At 37.9% G+C, this 25,252-nt stretch overlaps 1 protein-coding gene and 1 long non-coding RNA gene across 7 annotated transcripts in view; one reads left to right on the forward strand and one right to left on the reverse strand.

Moving 5' to 3' along the window:
* UBR3 (ubiquitin protein ligase E3 component n-recognin 3) overlaps positions 1-25,252 on the reverse strand; it is a 239,426-nt gene that overhangs the window by 20,141 nt on the left and 194,033 nt on the right. For all 6 annotated transcript variants that reach the window (XM_059167078.1, XM_059167073.1, XM_059167076.1 and 3 more), the window contains one exon: positions 5,139-5,263. In XM_059167078.1, coding sequence (XP_059023061.1) covers positions 5,139-5,263 — 125 coding nt within the window. The remainder of the gene's footprint in view (positions 1-5,138; positions 5,264-25,252) is intronic.
* The window catches only part of LOC131827115 (uncharacterized), a 133,983-nt gene that overhangs the window by 1,793 nt on the left and 106,938 nt on the right, over positions 1-25,252 (forward strand). The gene's annotated exons all lie outside the window — the stretch shown is intronic.

Consider the following 25,252-nt stretch of genomic DNA (forward strand, 5'->3'; position numbering starts at 1 on the left):
AAATCTGTGTACAACAGTACACCTCTAGATTTACAATGAAATTGGGTATGTGATAAAACTATCCCAATACTTCTTTATTTCTTCAAGACTTTTTCAAGATTTTATTTATTATTTGCTAGAGATTGAGAGAGAGAGAGCACACGCAGAAATTGAGGGTAGGAGCAGAGGGAGAAGCAGGCTCTGAGAGAGAGAAGCAGGCTCCATGCTGAGCAGGGAGCCTAACCTGGAGCTTCCCAGAAGCCAAAGGCAGATGCATAACTGACAGCCACACAGGCGCCTCTCCAATACTTCTTTAAGACACAGATGTGGGGCGCCTGGGGGGCTCAGTGGGTTAAAACCTCTGCCTTCAGCTCAGGTCATGATCCCAGGGTCCTGGGATCAAGCCCCACATTGGGCTCTCTGCTCGGCAGGGTGCCTGCTCCCCCACCTCTCTCTCCCTACCTCTCTGCCTACTTGTGATCTCTGTCAAATAAACAAATAAAAACTTAAAAAAAAAAAAAAAAGACAGACATAAATTACATAATGTATGTGTAAATGAACATATGTAAATCATATCTTTTGACCCAGTAATTTCCACTCCTGGAAATTCTTCCTAGAGATATAATCTAAAAGAAAAAATAACTAAACACTTAAGACACTCACTGCAGCACTATAATACTGAAAAACAGAAATGACCAACAAGTGAAGCATGCTACCTAAATTATGCCGTCTCAACTCAAAAGAATATTTTATAGGCAGTGAATATGACAAATTTGAGCTATATGAAAAAATGTTCATAATATGATGTGAAAAAAGCCAACAGAAGGAATATATACATATACTCATTACAATAGCAAAATCATACATGCATGAAATGGAAGAAACCACAGACCATAAATTTTTTCTTTTAGAATTTCCCTTGAATTCCTTGAACAGGATTTGTTAAAACAATTTAATGTAAAAATAATATAGGATAATGCTTATTAAAGAATGTATAGATACTTATATTAAATAACTTTACAAATTAATTAAGCTTAATGATGCTATACTTTTTATAAGAAAGAAATAATGGCTATTTGTAAATTCAAATTTATGTTAATAAGGTTTTTAGGATATATGCTCATCCTGACAGTCCGATAAGCACTAGTTGTCTGAGCTACAGAATTTGTTATTTGATGATACTTAGTTTTTCTATTGTTTCTCATGGGTAATTGTGCTCTCTTCACCTAGACAGTAAATTCCAAAATGTCAGGAACTATACTTTGTATTTTATATGTTTCCCTTTGCATAACAAAAATCTGAGCAATAAGTACCTGCTGTCTAGTTGATAGAATTTATTTTGGTAGCACTGGAGTTTTTGACCTTGGAACTTGTCTAGATAATCAATTCTTTGTATTATCTTTAAACTACTCCTCTTACTGTCATATCATTCAGCCATGTAGTGTTATCATGCCCTGCTTCTAAACTACAAAAACAGTCCTCTGACTCTATAACTGCACTCTTTAAATCATGTGATCCATCCCACTCTTGCCAAATTAACCAAGCGGATGACCACTTGCCAAATATGATGACCTATAGGTTATATATAATTCACAACAATTAATATACCACTAAATTTAAAACAGCAATACATTATGTTCTTAAAATTAATTTAATCAGAGCTGTTTTTAAATAGGCAGAATTCACTTAAACTCAAAATGCAGAAGACTCGAGATAATATTACCATGATTTTGCTGCTGACATTTTAATATGTCAATGTGACATATTAAAGTTTCTAAAAATAGGGTACCTGGGTGGCTCAGTGGTTAAGCAATTGCCTTCAGCTCAGGTCATGATCCCAGAAACCTGGAATGGAGTCCCGCGTCCGGCTCCCAGCTCCACAGGGAGTTTGCTTCTCCCCCACCACCCACCCCAAAATAAATCTTTTTTTTAAAAAAAGTTTCTAGGGATGCCTGGGTGGCTCAGTTGGTTAGGCAGCTGCCTTCGGCTCAGGTTATGATCCCAGGGTCCTGGGATCGAGTCCCACATTGGGCTCCTTGCTTGGCAGGGAGCCTGCTTCTCCCTCTGCCTCTGCCTGCCTCTCTGCCTGTGCTCGCTCACTCTCTCTCTCTCTGTTTCTGACAAATTAAAAAATATATATATCTTAAAAAAAAAAAGTTTCGGGGCGCCTGGGTGGCTCAGTGGGTTAAGCCGCTGCCTTCGGCTCAGGTCATGATCTCGGGGTCCCGGGATCGAGTCCCGCATCGGGCTCTCTGCTCAGCAGGGAGCCTGCTTCCTCCTCTCTCTCTCTCTGCCTGCCTCTCTCCCTACTTGTGATCTCTCTCTGTCAAATACATAAAATCTCAAAAAAAAAAAAAAAAAGTTTCTAAAAATAAACAATTCAGCCTAAAGGCTTCCTAAATTCAGTATACCCTTCAGTAAGAGATTTATAGTACAACAACAGAGAAGTATTTCAAGTCAAATACCTTCTAACTTATGAGGAAAATACCCTCCAATAAAAATAAATGATGTTCAGATCATCCAAGTGAGTTACAGAGTGATACCAGCTTTTAAGTCATTATTATCAAAATATACCTTAAGCACTTCTTTCATACATGGCAGGAACTATATGAGATCAGGAAGTCAAATATAATGTAATATTCACTCTTTTATGGAGAACTTCTGGCCAGATTTATTAGATAAGAAAATAATTTTATTTCGTACATAAGAAGTCATAGGAGAACATATTATTAAATAGGCAATATTTGAATTTACAAGTAAGGTTGTAAAGCTTAAGAGGAGTATTTCTGAGGCCATCGGTGAAAGACTAGAATTAAGATCAAAAGAATCCAAAGAGGGGACACCTGGGTGGCTCAGTTGGGCGTCTTGCTTCCCCTGGGGTCATGGTCCCAGGGTCCCTGTGTAAGGCTCCCTGCTCAGCAAGGAGTCTATTTCTCCCTCTTCCTCTGTTCCTCCCACTGTTCGTGCTCTCTCTCTCTCCCAAATAAATAAATAAAATCTTAAGGGAAAAAAGAAAAAGAGAGAATCCAGTGGGAGAGATGGCAAAGATATATGGATTAAATGAAGAAAAGGATCAGAGGTTGAGACATGTAACAGTTATGTGTGGGGCAGATACTTTGTCTAAATTATAGTAGTTCTTCAAATTTTGCAAGTGACAGGCCCTTTGAATATGCTGGATGCTATGGTCCCACTCCTCAGCAAAACAAACAAAACAAAAGGAAATGAAAGGAAAGGAAAGGACCTCAGGTTATGAAATCCCAATATAGTCTTTTAACAGAAATTCCACCAACCAAAAGAAAACAATTTATATCAACTGTAATAATGATTTTTCCAGCACAACAAAACTTCATTATCCTTTAAAAATACATAGTACCTATATTTTTATGGCCCTGGACCAGATTAGAGCTGGTAAAAATCTGTTTTCATTGGAATTATCGTATCTGAAGGATAAGAAAATGAGGAATGTAATGAGTAAGTGAGACTCAATGAAGAAAGGAAAGAAGTAAAGAAGGGGGTGAGAGAAGGAAGTAAAAGAAGAAGGAAACTTTTAAAAAGGAATGAATGATGCAGAATAGTTACAGAAATCACAATGATATGTTTCACTACTTGTAAATATTATTGTTGCTATTATTTACAATCTGCTATATATTTAAATGTTTAGATTATGGAAAAAACTAGAAAGAGTATTTAGAAAAAAGAAAGATAATTATAGAAGGTAAAATTATCCAAGAATGAATTATTTAGTGGCAGGACCTCAGCTTAGCATTCAAGCCAAAACCAATACCCCTAATTATGACATAATGAACTTGGTGATACTATATTAAATTTTTGTATATATAATCATGGTTTGTGAGTAAGCTAGTATAAAAGTGAAGACTATACTGAATTCAGTTCATGTGTAAGTTTACTTTCCTTTGATATAAGTAGATACAATTTTAATACAAACCTTTCAGTAAGGTTTAAAACCTCTTGAAGGGTCTATAAACCAATCAATAGGTTTAATTAACATTGCACTTACTATTTTTTCCTACCAACTTCCCCAATAAACACTGAATTAATTTTCTTATTTTACCTATGCCTCAGCCAAACCACTAAGTCAGTTCTTTAGTTCTACAGTATCACTTTCGTTCTGAAGTCACTGAAAACACTTAGGTTTAACTAAACTTGCATACTTTTTCTAAATTGTTTATGTAATTTTAACCAGAAAACTTTAAATTTGCTAAGAACTCATGTATATTTTTGAAGAGGGGAGGGGTGCGGGGCAGAGGAACAGGGACAGAATCTTTAGCAGGCTCCATGCCCAGCACGAAGCCAGACATGGGGCTCAATGTCACAACCTTGCAATCATGACCTGCGTGAAAACCAAGAGCCGAATGCTTAACTGACTAAGCCACCCCGGCTTCCCACTTATGTGTTTTTTCAGCATGGAAAAATTAGTATTTGAAGAAGCATAATTAAGAAAAGGCTAGGATTTTTAATTCATTAGTGATGAGTCGAAACCCATCTTTGGATTGATTGGAAACAGGAGCAAGGAGAAGAAAAGATGACAAGTAAAATAGGTAAGTCTGCAGATATTTTATTACTTGCTCATAGGCTGGCACAATTTTTATAACTTCTCTAAATTATAATTTATAATTTATAAGTTTAAGACTTGCAAGCAAAAGCAAAACAAAACTTCCCATATGAAAAGGGAAAAAAGGGGACGCCTGGGTGGCTCAGTTGGTTGGACGACTGCCTTCGGCTCAGGTCATGATCCTGGAGTCCCGGGATGAAGTCCCACATCGGGCTCCCAGCTCCATGGGGAGTCTGCTTCTCCCTCTGACCTTTTCCTCACTCTCTCAAATAAATAAATAAATAAATAAAATCTTAAAGAAAGAAAGAAAGAAAGAAAAGGGAAAAAAGGCCAAGGTTTAAAGACAGATGCAAAAGACCTCATTGATCAGGGAAACATTTTTAACTTTTTTAACCTAAAGGTGCTCCATTTCAATTGAAATACTTTTTTTTCAAAAGTTTTTTTTTCTTTTTCAAAATAAATTTTTTTCAAAAGTTTTTTTTTTTCCAAAAATTTGCCTTTCAAACACCAAATCTCATTTATTCATACCCCCAACTTAAATGAGTTAACCAAACCACTAAGTGACAAAGTCAGGCAAGACACTAACCTTTTTGAGAGCTCCCGTGTGTTTCCAGGCTGACCTATCTTCCTCATTGCATTTAACTGAAAGTGCCACAAGAGCTTGTGTGTATAGAAGGGTAAAAAGCACCTTCACAATGCAGGTGAAATGGTCTACAAGAGAAAGAGAAGATCATTATTTCTTTGAAATCTAGACATTTTGTACTCAAGACCATTTCACAAGTATATGTCTTTCTTCAAACATGTAATTGGTTTTGTTCAACATTTAAGTAGTAAATAAAATGAGATTATGGGATATTATATTTGCTGCCAATTGATCTGAAACCCTAAAAGCAACATTCCTTTATTCATCCACAGAATATGTAAATGAGAAGCATTTAGCATAGTGTAAAGTGTGTTCTGTTTTAGAAGACCAGAGTGCTAATGTCACTCAACCTTGAATAGTTGTGTAATGTTGGCAAATCCCCTTACTGGACATTATGTGATTAACAACACTGTCTAGGAGCTAGTGTTTAAAACCAACACTTCACCCGCTTCTAGTACCATATAAACCTTATAAAGAATACAATAGATAATACAGAACTTCTAAAAAAAAATTTAAAAAAGGAAATACCAATATTTTAGGTACTCTGAGTTTAAAAATTCAATTTAAAACTATAACAATGCAAAAACAGTGGTAACAATATATAAAATGCCTGGTAACTTCTGGAACATATTCAGTACTTCATAAATGATAGCTCAAAAATCATAATATTTACATCCAGCTAATAATTTAGAAATTTCCTCAACCAAGCCTCGTAACAGTCTCAGTTGGACATGTGAGTTTCAAAAGGATGTGCCTCTATTAACAAAGCTAAAAAGCACCCAGGTCTGAACTTGAATCCACACAGATCATTTTACTGCAGGTTCAGTTTCCTTCTATTGTTGACACTGCTCCACTAATAAATGGGTAGTACCACTTAATTAGTTGCTAAAATCAGAAACCTCTAGATATCCTTGATACTTTCCTATTTTATTCTCCCCACATGAAAACAATCACTAAGTCCTATCAATTCTACTTTTAATAACTCTCTCAAGTCAGTTCCAACATCCCGGACCAGCCGGACCAGGCTTCTAACCTTTCTTGCCCACACCTATAATCCCAGATTAAAGAGCTGTGTTTGGAGGTCCCCAAGACAACTTCCAAGCTGATGATGCACTAGGAGGACCCATAAGACTCAGCATATGGTCTTATGATTTATTAGAGCAAGTGATACAAAGTAAAATCAGAGAAGGCAAAAGGTACATTGGGCATAGTCCAGATGAAGCTTCCAGAGTTGTCCACCAGTAGAGTAACACAGGGCATGCTTAATTCCTCTAACAATAGACTGTGAAAGCATGTGAGAAACTGACACCAGGGAAGCTATTTAAAAGAAAGTGCCCAGGGTTTTCACTGGGGGCAGGTTACGTAGGCACCCTCTAGCACATATTAAAGTTCTAGCACATATCAAAGTTCTAAACTTCCACGAGGAAAGCAGGTATGTTCAGCATAAACCACTGTTTGTACAGTTTAGACACAGCAAGCCACTCTCATCAGTTCTATGGATGGTGGAAATGATGGAGACCCTCCCCAAATCGTGGTTCCCAGATGCCAGATGCCAGTCAAGGCCTTGCAAAACTTTTATGTCAAGCCTTTTATGTTAACTCTTTCCTGCACGATGATTTATGTGCATCATCCCTTAACCCCCTGCAATCTACTTTTTTTTTTTTTTTTTTTTTTTTAAAGCAGCCGTGATCCTTATAAAAGAAGCATCTGGGCACCTTTAAGTGGTGACTCCACATCTGTCTGCCTCCCCATGTCTGACCCAGCTCCCCAACTCAGCAACAGGGTCCCCAGGGAGCCTGCTCCCTTCCTGAGCCAGGGCTACTCAGACTGTCCTGTGCCTTCTCTCTCCAGGAGCTCAGAGCTTGTGGCTGCAAACCTAGCACCATGAAGCAGGTGTTCTGCCTCGGGCCCAGCTCTGGCTGAGCAACCCCTGCCCCCCCCTCCAAAAGAAGTATTTGGTATCCTTCTACTGGGTCTCTGTACAAGTTGAAACACTCTTTCCTTCCTCAGAGCCTGGCTAATTCTTGGTCAGGTGACAACTTAAGTTCACTTACTAAGGAAAATTTTTCCTGATTTTAGAGTGAGTGAGTGGTATGTGTATGCACATATACACACACACTACCTTGGACTCATGTTGGTAGGTTGGGGTGGGAACCTGACATAGCTGAGCAAGTTGGAGTGCCTATCTGGGATCTTTCTAACTAGAGGTAAATGGAAGGTATAAAGATGTGAGCCTGGACGAGCCCCTGGTCCATGGCAGAGACTGTCTAAAGTAACACTGAATGAAGCAGACTCACAGAGAGAGGAGACCCAAGACAACAAAAACCCTGTCAGCATCCAGAGCCCTGGTTCTGATAACTCCCACGACTACCCTCAAATCTACAGTTTGGTAATGTGAGTCCATCAGTGTTCTTCCTCTGTGCTTTTAAGCCAAATGTTTTAAATGGCCTAACACCTAGGTGATGAACACATGCAGGATTCAGACAATAAGAACTTACAATCTGAATAGAGAGAGACAGACAGATGACTACACACATGCACATGGTATACTGGGAGGAAATAAGAGGAGGAACTAATGGAGATAAGGACAGGGCATAGAAAAAAAAGTAAAACCTCCTGTACCAACCAGGAAAGTTAAGTCTTGAATAATAAAGAGAAATAAGCCATTTAATAAGGAAGGCAGGGAAAGGGAGGGGTAAGGAAGAGGGGATTCCAGACAGATGAAGTCACTTCTATGAGGGCACAGGAAAAGCCCAAGATTTACAAGAATTGTAAACTATCCAGTGTAACCGGAATACAAGTAGTGATTTTTAAGAGATGAAGCTAGAAAAGGAATCTTTGTGCTAAAAATGAAAGGCTGTGAACTACAGGCTACCTGTTTGCAGCCTACAGAGATATCTGGTTTGCCTTTACCCTGTTTAGTTTTTAGTTACTGATGTTTAAAAAAAGGATATTTCTTATAGAAGTCTCAAATTCCCCTTATTCTCAAAAAACAGGAAGATCTGACAACACTGGACACACATTCTTATATGTCAACAATGATCTGAAGCTGAGTGATAACTGTCCTCTTCAGCCAAGCATACATTCTAGAGAACTGTCACAGTCTTCCACCCCTGATTATATCAAACCAAAGACTGTTTCACAAGGAGTCAGTACATAGCATTATGGTTAAGAATGAATTTAGGCTATGAAGCCAAACTGTCTAGATTTAACTCTGACTCTTCAGATCTTAGGCAGGTTAGCAATACACTTTGCTTTTATTGCTTCATCTATTTAATGGAGATAATAATCTCACCTACCTTAAAGGGATTAAGTGAAATAAGGTTTATACTTAAATGCTTAAAACAGTAAACAGCAATGGCAATCAGTAAATATATTGTTATTAATATTAATATTTATGTTACTTGTTTGATTATCTATAGGCATTTGATTTATAGTCCCTAGACTGGCCAATAATGGAAGCCACTGAAGAACTTCACACATGAGAATGATATGATATTTGCATTTTAATACATTCACTGTTGGTTTAAGGTTAAGATGGTGGAAGAGTATGGCAACCCTAAGCTTGCTTCTTCCCTCAAAAACAGCTAGATAAATATCAATCTATCCAAATGTCATTCAGAATACCCAAGAAGTCGATCTGAGGACTGACAGAACAAAGCTACATGTCTACAAGCAGAAAAGGTAACCAACTCAAGGAAGGCAGGAGCTGCAGAGTTGATCTTGGGGAGAAAAGAGCCATGGGAGCTGTGGAGGGGTAGGAGCTCTGATTGCAGAGAGAGGAGCAAAAGAGAGAGAATGAAGAGAGAGAAAGAGTAAGAAAGAGAAGGAGAAGGGGCAAGATGGCTGAGAAGTAGGAGATCCTGGTTCTACCAGTCCCCTGAATTGAGCTAAATATCCATCAGAACACTCTGAACACCCATGAAATCAGCCTGAGATATAAGATTATACACTTCTAGATCTCTACAGGAGCCGAAAACACCAGTGGAGAGGTACAGTGGAGTGGGAGCACTTGGGACTGATATCAGAAATAAACAGAAGGGGGAGAAAGCCACCAGAAGCGACCCATTGGAAAGAACTACCCCAATACTAAAGTGCCCTGTGCTTGGAGACCAGCATTAACTTGGAGTCTGGTTAAAAGCACTCAAAAAGAACAAAGGGTCTAAAGGCGCAATTGGTGGAATCAGGTGGCCACAGGCACAGACCTAAGCCCACAGTCCCAGGGCAGTCACAGCCGGCACCCCCCCCCCATGTCTGAGAGATCCTGGTGGGGGCCCCAGTTGGTGGTCCCTGAGGCCATGGCTTTCTGCTGCTTCCATCACAACTGGGGCTGTGCACATCCCTGCCCATGCCTGAGAGAGCCTGACGCAGGCTTCTGCAAGAGGTTCCTGGACCCTCAGCCTTCTGTGACCTGCGCTATGAGGTCTGAGTGCACCAGACAGCGGTCCCGGCAATGGCAGCCACTGGCATCAGGCTTGTCCAGACCAATATCATGGCAGTTTTAATGGCACGGGGGTACAGGGACAAGCGGGGGCCTCGGGTGACCACTGAGATGGTGGCTGGGAGTGCACACCACCTGTGGGAAATTGCAGTATTCAATGGAGTACCCAGAAGGGGGTCTGTGTGTTCTGGACCATCCAGAGGGGAGCAGACTGAGGCTTCTCTCTAAGGCACTGGTCTGGATGCCCACAGTTTACTTTGTGCTAACCCTCCAAAAAGCCGCAAAAAGTCGCCAAAGAACAAAAACCTCCAGAGAACAAAAGCCTGAAAAACCGGTTTCTACAGAGCCCAGCCCCTTGAAAAAGGGCAGAGTGACTCACCCCAAGCAAGACTAACTAAAAAACAACAGGGCAGGCCCCTCCTCCAGAAGACAAGCCAAAAGAACAAGAGGACAATAACCACAGGGTCCCCATAAAACTGTAAAACCCCAAAATCAGGGGAAAACAATATATTAAGCTCCCAGTATTGTCTCAAAACCTGTATATTTCATAGATACAACTTTTTGTTTTAATTTGTTCTCACGATTCTTCTTTTTTAAATCTACTTACCATTACAACTAGACATTTAATACAACATAATGACTTTCTAACTTGAACTTTTTTCATATATATACCTGTGTTTCTTTTTCTTTTTTAAAAAAAAATATATATATAGATATAAGCTTCAAGGTAATCCTTTTTCCCTATTCAATACTACCCCTATATATAAACCAGTTTTAATTTCCCCCCATCTCTGGAAAGTTGAGCCCAATAACAAAAATAACAAGATACACCCAGGAAGAACTGAAATAACCTTTCTCACACACATCAAGAGTTTATAACCTCCTTCTCATCTTATTCTTCTGTCAGTGTTTCTATGTATTTACTTTTGGTTTTGTACTATATAAATCTTACTCTTGGGGTTCATTTTGGCTGGGTTTTTCTTTTTTCTTTTTTTCTTTTACTTTTGTTGGTCTTTTGTTTGTTCATTTTTGTTTACATATCTTATAAATCTTACTTTTGGGGCTCATTTTGGTTGGGTCTTTTCTTTTTTCTTTCTCTTTCTCTCTCTCTCTCGGTGGTGCCTTCTGATTGCTCCGAAACTTTCCAAGGTGCACCTTGACTGGATCGTGGGTTGATATATACATTCCCTCAACCACCTCTCACCAAAATGACTAGAGAAGGAACACCCCACAGAGGAAAAATTCAGAGACTATGACCTCTGCCACGGATTGGATGTGGACATAAACCAACATGTGGGGAACTGGAATTCAGGGTAACAATTATCCAGGCAGTGGCTAGGATGGAGAAGACCATTAGTGGCAACACAGAATCTCTAAGGGCAGAAGTGAGAGCTGATCTGGCAGAACTTAAAAATGCTATTAATGAGATCCAATCTAATCTAAATACTCTAACAGCTAGGGTAAATGAGGCAGAAGATCAAATTAGTGATCTAGAAGACAAACTGATAGAAAAGAAGGATCAGGAGGAGGCCTGGAACAAACAGAAGCCATGAAAACAGAATTAGGGAAATAAATGACACCATGAAGCTTTCCAGTGTCAGAATTATTGGGACTCCCTAAGGGAGTGGAGAGGGAAGACTAGAAGATAAAGATCACAATGCTTTGAAACTGGAACTTAACCACAGGAAAAAGTTTGGAAAGAATTCAAACACTTGGAAACTAAAGGCCATCCTGCTCAAAAATGTTTGGATCAATCAGGAAATCAAAGAAGAACTTAAACAGCTCATGAAAACCAATGAGAATGAAGACACATTGGTGCAAAACCTACGGGATATGGCAAAGGTGGTCCTAAGGGGAAATACATAGCCATCCAAGCCTCACTCAAAAAAACTGAAAAATCCCGAATACACCAACTCTCCTTATACATTAAAGAACCAGAAAATCAACAATAAATTAAGCCAATCCCATGCACGAGAACAGAAATAATTAAGATTGGAGCACAGATCAGTGAGTTAGAAACTAGAGATATGATAGAACACATCAATGAAACTAGAAGTTGTTTTTTTGAAAGAATAAGATTAATAAACCACTGGCCAAACTAATCCAAAAGAAGAGAGGACCCAAGTTAATAAAATTATGAATGAAGGGGGAGAGATCATGACCAACACCAAGGAAATAGAAACAATCATCAGAAATTATTATCAACAGTTATATGCCAACAAGTTAAGCAGCGTAGAAGAAATACATGCATTCCTAGAAACCTATAAACTTCTTCCAAGACTGAAACAGGAAGACACTGACAACCTGAAAAGACCAGTATCTAGTAGTGAGATTGAAGGAGTGATCAAAAACCTCCAAAAAAACAAGAGTCCAGGACATGATGGATTCCATGAGGAATTCTACCAAACATTCAAAGAAGAAATAATACATATTCTTCTGAAGTTGTTTAAAAAAACAGAAACAGAAGGAAAGCTTCCAGATTCTATGAAGCCAGCATTACCTTGATCCCCAAACCAGGAAAAAACCCCATCAAAAAAAATTTCAGACAAATATGGACACCAAGATTCTCAACAAGATCCTAGATAATAGGATCCAACAGTACATTAAAAAGATTATCCACCATGACCAGGTGGGATTTATCCCTGGGATTCGAGGGTGGTTCAACATTCACCAATCAGTGTGATAGAACAAATCAATAAGAGAAGAGACAAGAACCACATGGTTCTCTAAATTGATGCAGAAAAAGCATTTGACAAAATACAGCATCCTTTCCTGATAAAAACTCTTCAAAGTATAAGGGATAGAGGGAATATTCCTCAACTTCATAAAACCTACCTATAAAAAACCCACAGCGAATATCATTCTCAATGTGGAAAAACTGACAGCCTTCCCATTGAGATCAGGAACACCACAAGGATGCCCACTCTCACCACCATTGTTCAACAAAGTACAAGAAGTCCTACTAACAGCAGTCAGAGAACAAAAAAGAAATAAAAGGCATTCAAATTGGCAAAGAAGAAGTCAAACTCTCTCTCTTCCCAGATGACATGATACTTTATATGGAAAGCCCAAAAGACTCCACCTCCAAACTACTAGAACTCATAGAGCAATTCCGTAATGTGGCAGGATACAAAATCAATGTGCAGAAATCAATTGCTTTCTTATACACTAACAATGAAAATATAGAAAGGGAAATTATAGAGAATCGATTTCATTTATCATAACACCAAGAACCATAAGATACCTGGGAATAAACCTAACCAAAAAGGTAAAAGATCTGTACTCGAGGAACTACAGAACACTCATGAAAGAAATTGAAGAAGACGCAAAAACATGGAAGAGCATTCCATGCTCATGAACTGGAGGAATAAACATTGTTAAAATGTCTATACTGCCCAGAGCAATCTATACTTTCAATGCCTTCCCGATCAAAATTCCACTGGCAGTTTTCAAAGTGCTGGAACAAACAATCCTTAAATTTGTATGGAACCAGAAAAGACCCGAATCGCTAAGGAAATGTTGAAAAAGGAAAACAAAGCTAAGGGCATCATGTTGCCTGATTTCAAGCTTTACTACAAGACTGTGATCACCAAGACAGCATGGTACTGGCACAAAAATAGACACATAGACCAATGGAACAGAGTAAAGAGTCTAGATATGGGCCCTCAACTCTCTGGTCAAATAATCTTCAACAAAGCAGGAAAAAATATACAGTGGAAAAAAGACAAGTCCCTTCAATAAATGGTGCTGGGAAAATTGGACAGCTACATATAGAAGAATGAAACTTGACCATTTTCTTACACCATACACAAAGGTAAACTCGAAATGGAAGAAAGACCTCAACATGCGGCAGGAATCTATCAAAATCCTAGAGCAGAACATAGGCAGTAACTTCTTTGACATCGGTCACAGCAACTTCTTTCAAGATATGTCTTAAAGGCAAAGGAAACAAAAGTGAAAATTAACTTTTAAGACTTCATCAAGATAAAAAGCTTCTGTACAGCAAAGGAAACAGTCAACAAAACAAAGAGGCAACCCATGGAATGGGAGAAGATATTTGCAAATGATACTACAAAGGGTTGATATCCAAGATCTATAAAGAACTCCTCTAACCCAACACCCAAAAAACAGATAATGGCATCAAAAAATGGCCAGAAGACATGGATACTTCTCCAAAGAAGACATGCAAATGGCTAACAGACACATGAACAAATGTTCATCATCATTAGCCCAGAGAAATTCAAATCAAACCACACTGAGATACCACCTTACACCAGCTGGAATGGCCAAAATTAACAGGACAGGAAACAAGTGTTGGAGAGGATATGGAGGAAGGGGAACCCTCTTACACTGCTGGTGAGAATGCAAGGGCAGTGCAGTCACTTTGGAAAACAGTGTGGAGATTCTTCCAAAAGTTAAAAAATAGAGCTACCCTATAACCCTGCAATTGCACTACTGGCTATTTACCCCAAAGATACTGATGTAGTGAAAAGAAGGGCCATCTGTACCCCACTGTTCAGAACAGCAATGGCCACAGTCACAAAACTGTGGAGAGAGCCAAAATGCCCTTCAACAAATGAATGGATAAAGAGGATATGGTCCATATATACAATGGAATATTACCATTACTATTAGCCATTAGAAAGGATGAATACCCAACTTTCATATCAACATGGATAGGACTGGAGGAGATTATGCTGAGTGAAATAAGTCAAGCAGAAAGTCAATTATACATGGTTTCACTTACTTGTGGAGCCGAAGGAGTAACATGGAGGACATCAGGAGAAGGAAAGAAAAAGTGAATAGGGGGAAATCGGAGGGGGAGATGAACCATGAGAGACTGTGGACTCCGAGAAACAAACTGAGATTTGGAGGGAAGACGGGTAGTGGGATGGGTGAGCCTCATGATGGGTATTAAGGAGGGCACATATTGCATAGAGAACTGGGTACAGTGCATAAACAATGAATCTTGGAACACTGGAGAAATAAAATTAATTTTTTTTAAAGATTTTATTTATTTATTTGACAGAGAGAAATCACAAGTAGATGGGAGAGGCAGGCAGAGAGAGAGAGAGAGGGAAGCAGGCTCCCTGCGGAGCAGAGAGTCCGATGAGGGACTCGATCCCAGGACCCTGAGATCATGACCTGAGCCGAAGGCAGCAGCTTAACCCACTGAGCCACCCAGGCGCCCAAAATTAAATTTTTTAAAAAGAGTAAAAAAGAATAAAAACACACACAGGGGGCTGCACCAAAAAACCCTTCCCCAAAACCACTGATTGAGGAAAGGAGAAAGTTTAAATATTGCATTTTTTGTAAATAGTGAAGTGCAGAGTCTGAAGTTTCAGAGCTCAACACCATCACCAAGGTCACGACTGATGGCCTTAGTGGTACTCCTGTAGGGAAGAAGGGTGGAGACAAGGGAGGGAGTGGGCAGCATGGTCGGAGGATGCCCTGGGTCCCACAGAGAGAAAGAGTTCCCCTGCTTGGAGTGCATTTGGCAGAGATTATATGGCCTCCATGGGGGTAAAGACCCTGTAGGCGCCACTGAGCTGCCCTCTTCAGCAGCACAGGAACAAAGAAGATGGCTGAGGGCAGCAAACCTTGGCAGTGGCTTTGTGCTATGATTTACTCTAAATTCCAAGCCACTGTGCAGTTGTGTGGCAGTTTTCTGGGACTAACCAGCACCAGCCACAGTGCAATGAGATCCGCCCCCAGAGGATCAGTGCAGGTCCAGCCTCAGGGGGTCTCTGAAGTTTGAAGTTTTGAAACTTCAAAAACTCTTTGCCTGAGATAAAATACAGGGGTGCTCTACCACATGGCAGTCATCCAGCCTGGACACAGACAGGGTGAAGGTGGGGATCTGATGGAAGCTGGAGACAAAGGAGGGGTAACTGTTTGCTTGTCTGTGAGGACTTCCTGAGGAGTGATGGGCATGAGCTCTCAGTCCTGAAATAAGAGTGGGTTGAAGCCATTCTCCCCACCCCAACTCTGTCCCCCATCAACACTAATCAACTTCAGTGAGCAAAACATAACCAAGTGGAAGCCAGAGCTGCTTACACCAAGCTCTACCTCCCTGCACCCTGCAGATGCATCTCCACTAGGATAAGTCCACCTGAGAATAAGAGCAGCAGGCCTCTCCTCCAGAAGACCAGCACAAACCACTTGCCCACACCAAATCTACCAGTCATAGAGCACTTCAAAGCTTCAGCTCTAGGAGAAGCAGGATGTAGCTTCTTTGGGGGTTTTCTTGGGTTTTTTGTTTTCTTTTTGGTTTTTAATACAGAAAACATTTTATTTTATTTTTTAGATCGACCTTCTCATAACAAACAGACCAAAACACACCTAGGATCTAGCATCCTTTATTTTAATTTTATTTTATTTGGACCTCCAAAATGACAAGATGGAGGAATTCACCCCCAAAAAAAGAAAAGGAAGAAGTGACAGCCAGCCAGGCATTTAATTAAAACAGATATAAGTAAGATGTCTAAACTAGAATTTGAAACAACAATTACAAGGATACTAGCTGGACTTGTAGGGGGAGGGAGCATAGAAGACACTAGAGAATCCCTTACTAGAGATAAAAGAACTAAAAACTAGTCTGGCCGAAATGTTTTTAAAATGCTATAACTGAGATGTCAATCGGATGCCACAACAACAAATGGATGAATCAGAGGAATAAATCAGTGATGTAGAAAGTAAAGGGAAAATAATGAAACTAAGAAGAGGGAAAGAAATGTACTGGATCCCAAATGTAGATGTAGGGAACTCAGCAATTCCTTAATTCCTTCATATCATAGAAGTTCCAGAAGATGAAGAGAGAGAAAAGGGGGCAGAAGGTTTGTTTGTGCAAATTACTGTTGAAAACTTCCCCTAATCTGAGGAAACAAACAGATGACAAAATCCAAGAAGCACAGAGAACTCCCACTAAATTCAACAAAAGCTGGCCATTACAAAGACATATCATAGCCAAATTCACAACATACACAGAGAAAGCAGCAAGGGGAGAAAAGTCCTTAACTTACAAAGGAAGACAGAGGTTCACAGCAGATCTGTCCACAGAAATTTAGCAGGCCAGAAGAAAGTGGCAGGATATATTCAACATGCTGAATGGGAAAATATGTAACCAAGAATACTTTATCAAGCAAGGCTGTCATTCAGAATAGAAGGAAAGATAGTTTCTCAGACAAACAAAACGTAAGAGAGTTCATGACCACTAAACCAGCCCTGCAAAAATATATTAAGGGGAACTCTGAGTAGGGGGAAAAAGACCAAAGCAACAAAGACTAGAAAGGAATAGAGAACATCTCCAAAAACACCACCTTTACAGGTAATACAATGGCACTAAATTAATATCTATCAATAATCACTCTGAAAGTAAATGGACAGGATGCTCCATACAAAGACAGAAGGTATTAAAATGGATTAAAAAAAAAAAAAAGAATGGATAAAAAACAAGACCCATCTAAAATATCTAAAATATTCACTGCTATTTCTTAGGAGAAAAAGATTGAAACGAGACAAAATTACAGGCAAGACAACCTATTAACAGATAGCAAAAGTACCACAAATGAGAAATTAGGTGACCTGAACTAAGGAAGAGTAATGATGATAGAGAGAATGAATTAGAGAAAGATTTAAATGATAAAAACAACAAGATCTGGTAGCCCTCTGGTAGAGAATGATGGAAGTCTCTCACTGTACAACAAAGAGCAAACAAAGGTAGCACTAAAACTGAATGACTAAAACAGAGGAAGAGGGCAAGTTTGAATGGGGAGAAAATGAATTATTGTTACATATGCTGAGCTTGAGGTATGTGCAGGAGTCTGGATCTGGAGCTCACCAGGGAGTTATCAACTGCAGTGAGAGATTTGGGAATCATCAGAGAATAGGTGAATTGAAGTTATGGGAAAGAAGGTAAAGTTGAGAAGGGGCAGGAACAAAGAACAACTCCAAGAATGGTGAGAGGAAGAGGTCAATGAAAAGGAACGTTAAAGATAAGTGGAAAAGAGATAAGAGGAAAACCAGAATATGATGGTTTCATCAAAGTCAAGAAAAGAATATTTCATGACTTAATTGAATGTCTAAATAGAATGATGAACACAACAGAATTTGCCTACTAAGAACAAAATGAAGGAAGCCATTTATACTGCCCAGAAATAATACTCATACACGACGTCCTCTCATTTTAAACCACATACAATTTTTTTCCCGCTTAAAAAGAAGTAATATATTTTAGGAAAATAATAGCTACCATATGCATCATCTTAGCTTTTCAATGTAGCAAAGTACTAATTTGGTCATTTTATCTGCCTTAATTATCATTTTCCAAGTATTTCCTATGTCAGTTTAAAGTTACAGCTTATGCTTAGATTCTCACAATCACTCATTCATCTAACAAATATTTACTAAATGGTTACCACATGAAATTAATGTTTTTTAGGGACTTGGAACAAAACAAGGATTCATTCATATAAGATGTACCTTCTCTATGCAATGGCATTTGTGTTGAGTTTTGTAAAAGTAATTGAAGGAACCTATAGTCTTCTGGGGAGATATTTACTAGTCTGTAGGTATCCCGCTCAGTGCAAATGATAAAACAAGAAGACAAACAGGATTCAGATACCTGCAAAAATTCCCTTCCCATAAACTGTTTTAGAGTTAAGATAATACAAAATGCTCCAAGTTTCTTTTAGGACAGGTATAATATATGTAAAACAATAAAACCCTAAGGGGAAATCATATAAGTAAAAAGGAAATAATCTAAAGTTGGTATCAGACATTTTATTGTTTTCCTAAAATTATCATGAAAAATTTCTGTAAAGAAATATACTATTCCACTACCTTCATAAAGCTCTTTGCACATACCCATACAAACATCAAATCTTTTTGGTCTTCCTTTTTATGATCTGAGTTTCTAACTACACAACTCTGACTCTCTTCAAAAAATCTAGTTTTATGTAATAAGCTCAACTCCATTTTCTCTTTCATGAGTGAAGAACCCAAATAGTTTAATAGGACTTTCTTTACGTTAGTCAACATAGAACTGAGAAAAGATTCCAAGTCCATCTAACATCTAATAAGGTACTTAAAGCTATTCCCTTGGCTATACTTCAGGGCAACTGTGGTTTGGGTCTAATAAACTGCCAACATTCTCAGAACATTATATAGAAATGATCAAAATATAAGATATAAAGTTTCAAACCAAAGCAATAGCTTTCTTGAATTCCCAAAAAGAAAATAACCAATTTACCAGAAAATAAGATAATTGGATATTTAACATATCCATTCCATAATCATTTACTGAGCATATTATGTAGCAGGTAGTCACTAGGGATACATGTAAAATGATACAAGTCCTGGAGGAATTGATAATTTAGAAACAGAGATATTAAAAGAAAACCTACCATTATGACAAAGAGACAAGTGTCAAAACAGAACTATATATGAATTATTATGAGAAAGGGAAAACCACCCATTTAAGTGAAAGGCTACCAGGAGAGGGTAATACGGTAAAAGTACCACCATGAGTTAGTAAATAATGGAGAAATGGCAAACATTTAAACATGCTCAAAACTCTCCTAACTTAACAAAACAAACAAAAATAACCCGTTTGACTATATCCACATATAGCTTGTGCTCTCTCCCCACATTCATTCTTGACAGTTCTGCTGTTTCCTCATTGCTCCCTCATTTCTCATCCCACTATAATCTGCTTCTGATTCTCCAACTACACATAAGCAATTTCCTTATTATTATTCCTTATACTGTATATAACCAGGAGTCCTCAGGAGAATTTATAGCTAACTCATTTTTAGGGGTCAAGATTCTTTTGAAAACCTGGTTACAGGCTATGAAACTTCTCGGAAAAAAAACTGCACATACACATACAAAAACTTCCTATATCATTTTAGGAGATGGATTCCTTCTAATGAACTCCTAAATCACAAATTAAAAAGCCTTGGTCTGAAAAAACTATCAAAGATTACTGGAGTCACATCATCAGAACACAAGCCAACACAAACCAAACACAAGTGTTTATACAGTTAGTGTTCTACATCGGGAATAAAAGACATCAACTTTGTTAAAAATCCATGCATTCATAATACTAATAAAAAAGCAATCATCTCTGGAGGATGCTTAAAAAAAAAAAAAAAACACTCCATAGGGATACCTTGCTGGCTCAGTCAGTACAGCATGTGACTCTTGATCTCAGGATTGTCAGTTCCATGCCGGGTATAGAGATTAGCTTAAAATAAAATCTTTAAAAGAAACACACACACACACACACACACACACATTTAAAAAAAACAAACAAACAAAAAACCCAGAACAATCTAGGCAATCATCCATAGCCTCTAATGTCACAAAAGAGAGACACCTGGAATCTGTCTTGTGATGAAAAGTATGTTACACCATCCATGAGGTGTTTTTTCCAAAATAAAAATAAGAAGCAATCTAGGTATTTAGATCTATCTGCCACTTTGCAGGAAACACATGGGAATAGAACATATTAAAGGATGCCATGGGGATGCAAATAGTAAAGTACAGACAAAAGATCCAGATTCTTCAACAAATAAAATATAAAAAGAGAGGGTAAACCCATAGATTTGAAAGAGAAATCACCACCAAATCCAAGGTATAGACCTTGTCTGGATCCCAAATCAAATAAACCAACTGTAAGAAACCATTTATAACAACTACAGAAATCTGAACACTGACTTGGTATCTAATGATATTAAAGCAAAACTGTTCATTAAAAAATAGGTTCATAGTACTGTGGTTATGTTTACTGAACAAATCTTTACCTCTAGAGATATATACTAAAGACTATATAGATGAAATGATATGTCTGGGAGTTGCTTTGAAATAACCCAGAGTAGGAGGAAGAATAAAATAGGAGAGAGTATAAATAAGACATGAGTTGAGGGGGCCTGGGTGGCTCAGTGGGTTACAGCCTCTGCCTTTGGCTCAGGTCATGATCCCAGGGTCCTGGGATCAAACCCCGCATTGGGCTCTCTGCTCAGCGGGGAGCCTGTTTCCCTTCCTCTCTCTGCCTGCCTCTCTGCCTACTTGTGATCTTTGTCAAATAAATAAATAAAATCTTAAAAAAAAAATGAGTAATAATTGGTGGGTATACAGAGTTTCATTAAACTCTGCTCTTTATTGTTATATATGGTTGAAATATTCTAAAATAAACAGTTTATTCTTATAAAGCCTTGGTTTGTGACAAAGCAAGACTGAAATATTTCCTTTCTTAAAGTGAGTGAGAAATAATAAGTAATCTTCTATCTCTGGATGCTGGGTGTAGAAGATATTCTATGATCCCTAGTACAGGATGTCCCACTAAATCCTGGAAACTCTATCCTATAAGCATGATTGAACAAAATCATGATACTCCTCAAAGATTGACATGGGAAAGAACAATGACATGATCCAAATCTGAGTAAGTGACCCTTCCTAAAAAGGATGATGATTTTATGTTTTAAATCCCAGAGGTAAGAGAAGTGTATGTAAAGTGTAGTATAAGTTTTATGTGGAACTTCCAAGAGGACTTCTTAAGTGCTCTTTTAGACTCAGACATATTTTTTTTTTTCAAGATTTTTTTATTTATTTGACAGATAAAGACCACAAGTAGGCAGAGAAGCAGGCAGGGGCGGGAATGGGAAGCAGGCTCCCTGCTGAGCAGAGAGCCCAATGCAGGACTTGATCCCAGGATGCTGGGATCGTGACCTGAGCCGAAGGCAGAGGCTTAATCCGCTGAGCCACCCAGGCGCCAACCCCAAGAGGACTTCTTAAAAGAGAGAGCGAATTTCCTCTCTCAACTCTCCATCCTACTGTCTTAATAAACAAGACATGAAGGCCACAACTCCTACAACTTCCTTGAAACATGAAGATGAGAGCCACATCATAGGACCACAGCCTGTGAAGTAGAAGGACCTGACCTGCCTACCTTCAGACTTCTTACATAAAAAAATAAAAAATCTGTCTTACTTAAGATACTGTGTGATCTGGGGTTTCTTTTCTATTCTATACAGCCAAGCCTGAGTTATAAAAAACAAAACATGAATACCTGAAAATAGTGACATACCATAAATTACTTTAAAGCTTATTTTTGGAGGCCAGGGATATGACAGGTATAATAATGAATAAAATATATGAAAAGAGATAAAAGGAAAATAAACATGTGTCTTTAATATACTAACTGAAGCTTCTAATGAGACAATTGGTGTAAAAAAAAGGTCTTTAACCTAAATACAGTGCTAAACACTAAAAAGCTTAAGGTAATTTCTACATCACCTATTTTAAAACCATGGGAGCATTTAACATTCTGCTACATGCAAAGACTATTTCCTTCACTTTCCCTTCCTCTTCTAATAACAACCAGTAACTAAATAGATACACGAATACATATTACAATAAAAACACAAATACAATAAAGACCAGTGCCTATTAACCCTAATGTCAATAGGGAATACAAAAGAAAAATTATATTAACAACTCCAATTATTCTATTCTACAACTTCCCACCTTCTTAAAAAAAAAAAAAAAAGCTGTCTGAGAAAAATTCAAGTAACTTATTAAAATTAAGCTCCAAACTCCCTAGCAATTACATAAAGATCTCTATCTGCTAATACATAAAGGTTTCTACTTAGTTCTCAATGTGTGACAAACTAAAAAAAATCTAATAAAGAGTGGCAAATTTTTTCTGGCCTCAAATTCTTTTTTTTTTTAAGATTTTATTTATTTATTTGACAGATAGAGATCACCAGTAGGCAGAGAGGCAGACAGAGAGAGAGAGAGAGAGGAGGAAGCAGCTTCCCCACTGAGCAGAGAGCCTGATGAGGGGCTCGATCCCAGAACCCTGGGATCATGACCCGAGCTGAAGGCAGAGGCTTTAACCCACTGAGTCACCCAGGCATCCCCTGCCCCAAATTCTAAGAGGAATTTATGACTACAATGACAGTGAGCATAACTATCACACAATACAGTATCTTTGAAGCTGTTTTATAAAAATAGATAATCCAATATTGAATTCTTATGAAGTTTTAAAAAATATAAATCATAGACTTTTTTAAAGATTTTATTTATTTATTTGATAGAGAGACAGTGAGAGAGAGCATGAGTGAGGAGAAGGTCAGAGGGAGAAGCTGACTTCCTGTGGAGCTGGGAGCCCAGTACAGGACTCGATCCCAGGACTCTGGGATCATGACCTGAGCCGAAGGCAGTTGGTTAACCAACTGAGCCACCCAGGTACCCCTAAGTCACAGATTTTTTTAAAGCAATTCTAACTGAAGTTAATGACTCTTATATACTTAGCTCTGTGGTTCCCCAAAGATAAAGTCCATGTTTCATTCATCTTTGCATCATCAGCATCTAGCAAAGAGGCATAGCAACCTGGCACATAGCAGGTACTCATTAAATATTTCTTGAGGTACACCTAGGTGGCTCAGTTGATTGAGCTTCTGAAGCCTTTGGCTCAGGTCGTGATCCCAGGGTCCTAGAATCCAGTCCTGTGTAGGGCTCCATGCTCAGCGGAGAGCCCGCTTTTCCCTCCCTCTCTGTCTGCTGCTCTCCCTGCTTGTACTCTCTCTCTCTCTAATAAATAATCTAAAAAAACTTGTTTTAATTAAAAAATATATTTACTGAATTGAATCAGGCAATGACTTTTACAACTAACTACTATATAAACAAATCAAATTGTTGATTAAATTTATCCCCTAAACAACACTTCTTTAATGATATTACTTTAAGGTACAGTTACAAACAGTATTATAAATATTTATATGGATGTTTCTCTAGATCTATTCTATTCAGTTAGCCATTATTAAATTAAGATCAATTTTCTTGACTCATATTTTAGTAAATAATTTTAGAATGCATTTCTAATGAATTTAATTTACTATGTTCAATTAATTCAACATATTAGGTCTTCTTCTGGTATTAACTTCTCCTTCTATTAAAGGCTAGTGTCAACAGTTGTCATCTCATGATAAGGGAGATGCACCAGTTACAGCTCTCAGACACTAATACAATAGGTCCTTTATAATCAACTGAACTATTTTTCTCTTCAGATAAGTATTAATTATAGAAAGAAGTCTATTTCTATATATCAAGCTTCCTTCATTTTAGCTTTTCAGATTTATGTCATAATTATGCATATATGTAAAATGTATACTTAAATACAATTAATTAAATAAGTAAATATCTAACTATTTTGAAGACTTTAATAAACAAAGTAAAATTGTTTAAATTCTAAAATGTGATACTACTGGTATAATTAGAAGACCAGGTCTTCTAATCAGGGAAAACCAACATAACTCCAAAGCAACTAGTTCCCTAAAATAAGGAAAACTAACTGAAGTAATACACACACACACACACCCCTAAACAGCTTATAACTAATTCTGCAAAGAGATTAAATTCAATAAGTCTATTTAACAAGCACAAAATAAGTAATGAAATTCATATACATAGCCAACCCCCAAATAAGTAACATTCAAAAATATCTGAAATTTGGCAGTTCTTCAAGAAGTTAAACATAAAATGACCATGACCCTGCAAACCCACTTTTAGCTATGTACAGAACAACTCAGGACAGCTAGTCCAACAAAAATCTGTAAACAAATATCACAGTAGCACTACTCACAAGAGCCAAATTGTACAAACAATCACAATGTCTATCAAATGATGACTGGATGAACAAAATGTGGCATAGTCCTACAATGAAATATTACTCAGCCATGAAGAGAAATGAAGTACAATACATATTACAACATGGAAGAACCTTGAAAACATTAACTGAAAGCAGACAAACACAAAAAGCCATATACTGTATAATTTTATTAATATGAAATATCTACTACAGGCAAATCCATAGAGTAAGGAAGCAGATTAGTGGCTTCTAGGAGTTGGGGAAAGAAGAAAATGGGAGTGATTGCTTAATGCTGGGCTAATGAAAATGTTCTGGAGCTAGATAATGGTGATGGTCACATAACATATGAATGTACTGAACTATACATTTTAAATTTTTAAAAAGGTGACTTTTATGGTTTTCTTTTAAATAATATAATTATTTATTTTAGAGAGAGAGCACACACATGAAGTAGGGGAGAGGCACTCAAGGAGAATCTCAAGCAGACTTGACACTAAGCACGGAGCCCAATGCGGGGCTCAATCCTAGGGCGCTGAGATTATAACCTGAGTTGAAATTAAAAGTTGGCAACTTAATCAACTGAGCCACTCACAGGCCCTGTGAATTTTATGTTTTATGAATTTTATATTTAAAAACAATCCAAAATTATCAGATAGATTTAACAGATGCACTCAAATAATTTCATCCCAAAACAACAGAATAATATTCAAGTACACATGGGATATTCTCCAGAACTGATCATATATCAGGCCATAAAACAAGCCTCAACAAATTCAAAAAGATCAAAGTAACAGCATGCATCTTTTCTGACTACAACCACAAGAAAATATGAAACTGTAAGTCAGACACAAGAAAATATCTGGAAAGACCACAAATAGATGGAGGTTAAAATAACATGTTACTAAACACTGAATGCATCAACCAGGAAATAAAAGATGAAATTAAAAAGTAAATGGAAACAGG

The sequence above is a fragment of the Mustela lutreola genome, chromosome 3 (assembly GCF_030435805.1).
Source record: "Mustela lutreola isolate mMusLut2 chromosome 3, mMusLut2.pri, whole genome shotgun sequence".
In the NCBI taxonomy this organism is placed as follows: Eukaryota; Metazoa; Chordata; class Mammalia; order Carnivora; family Mustelidae; genus Mustela; species Mustela lutreola.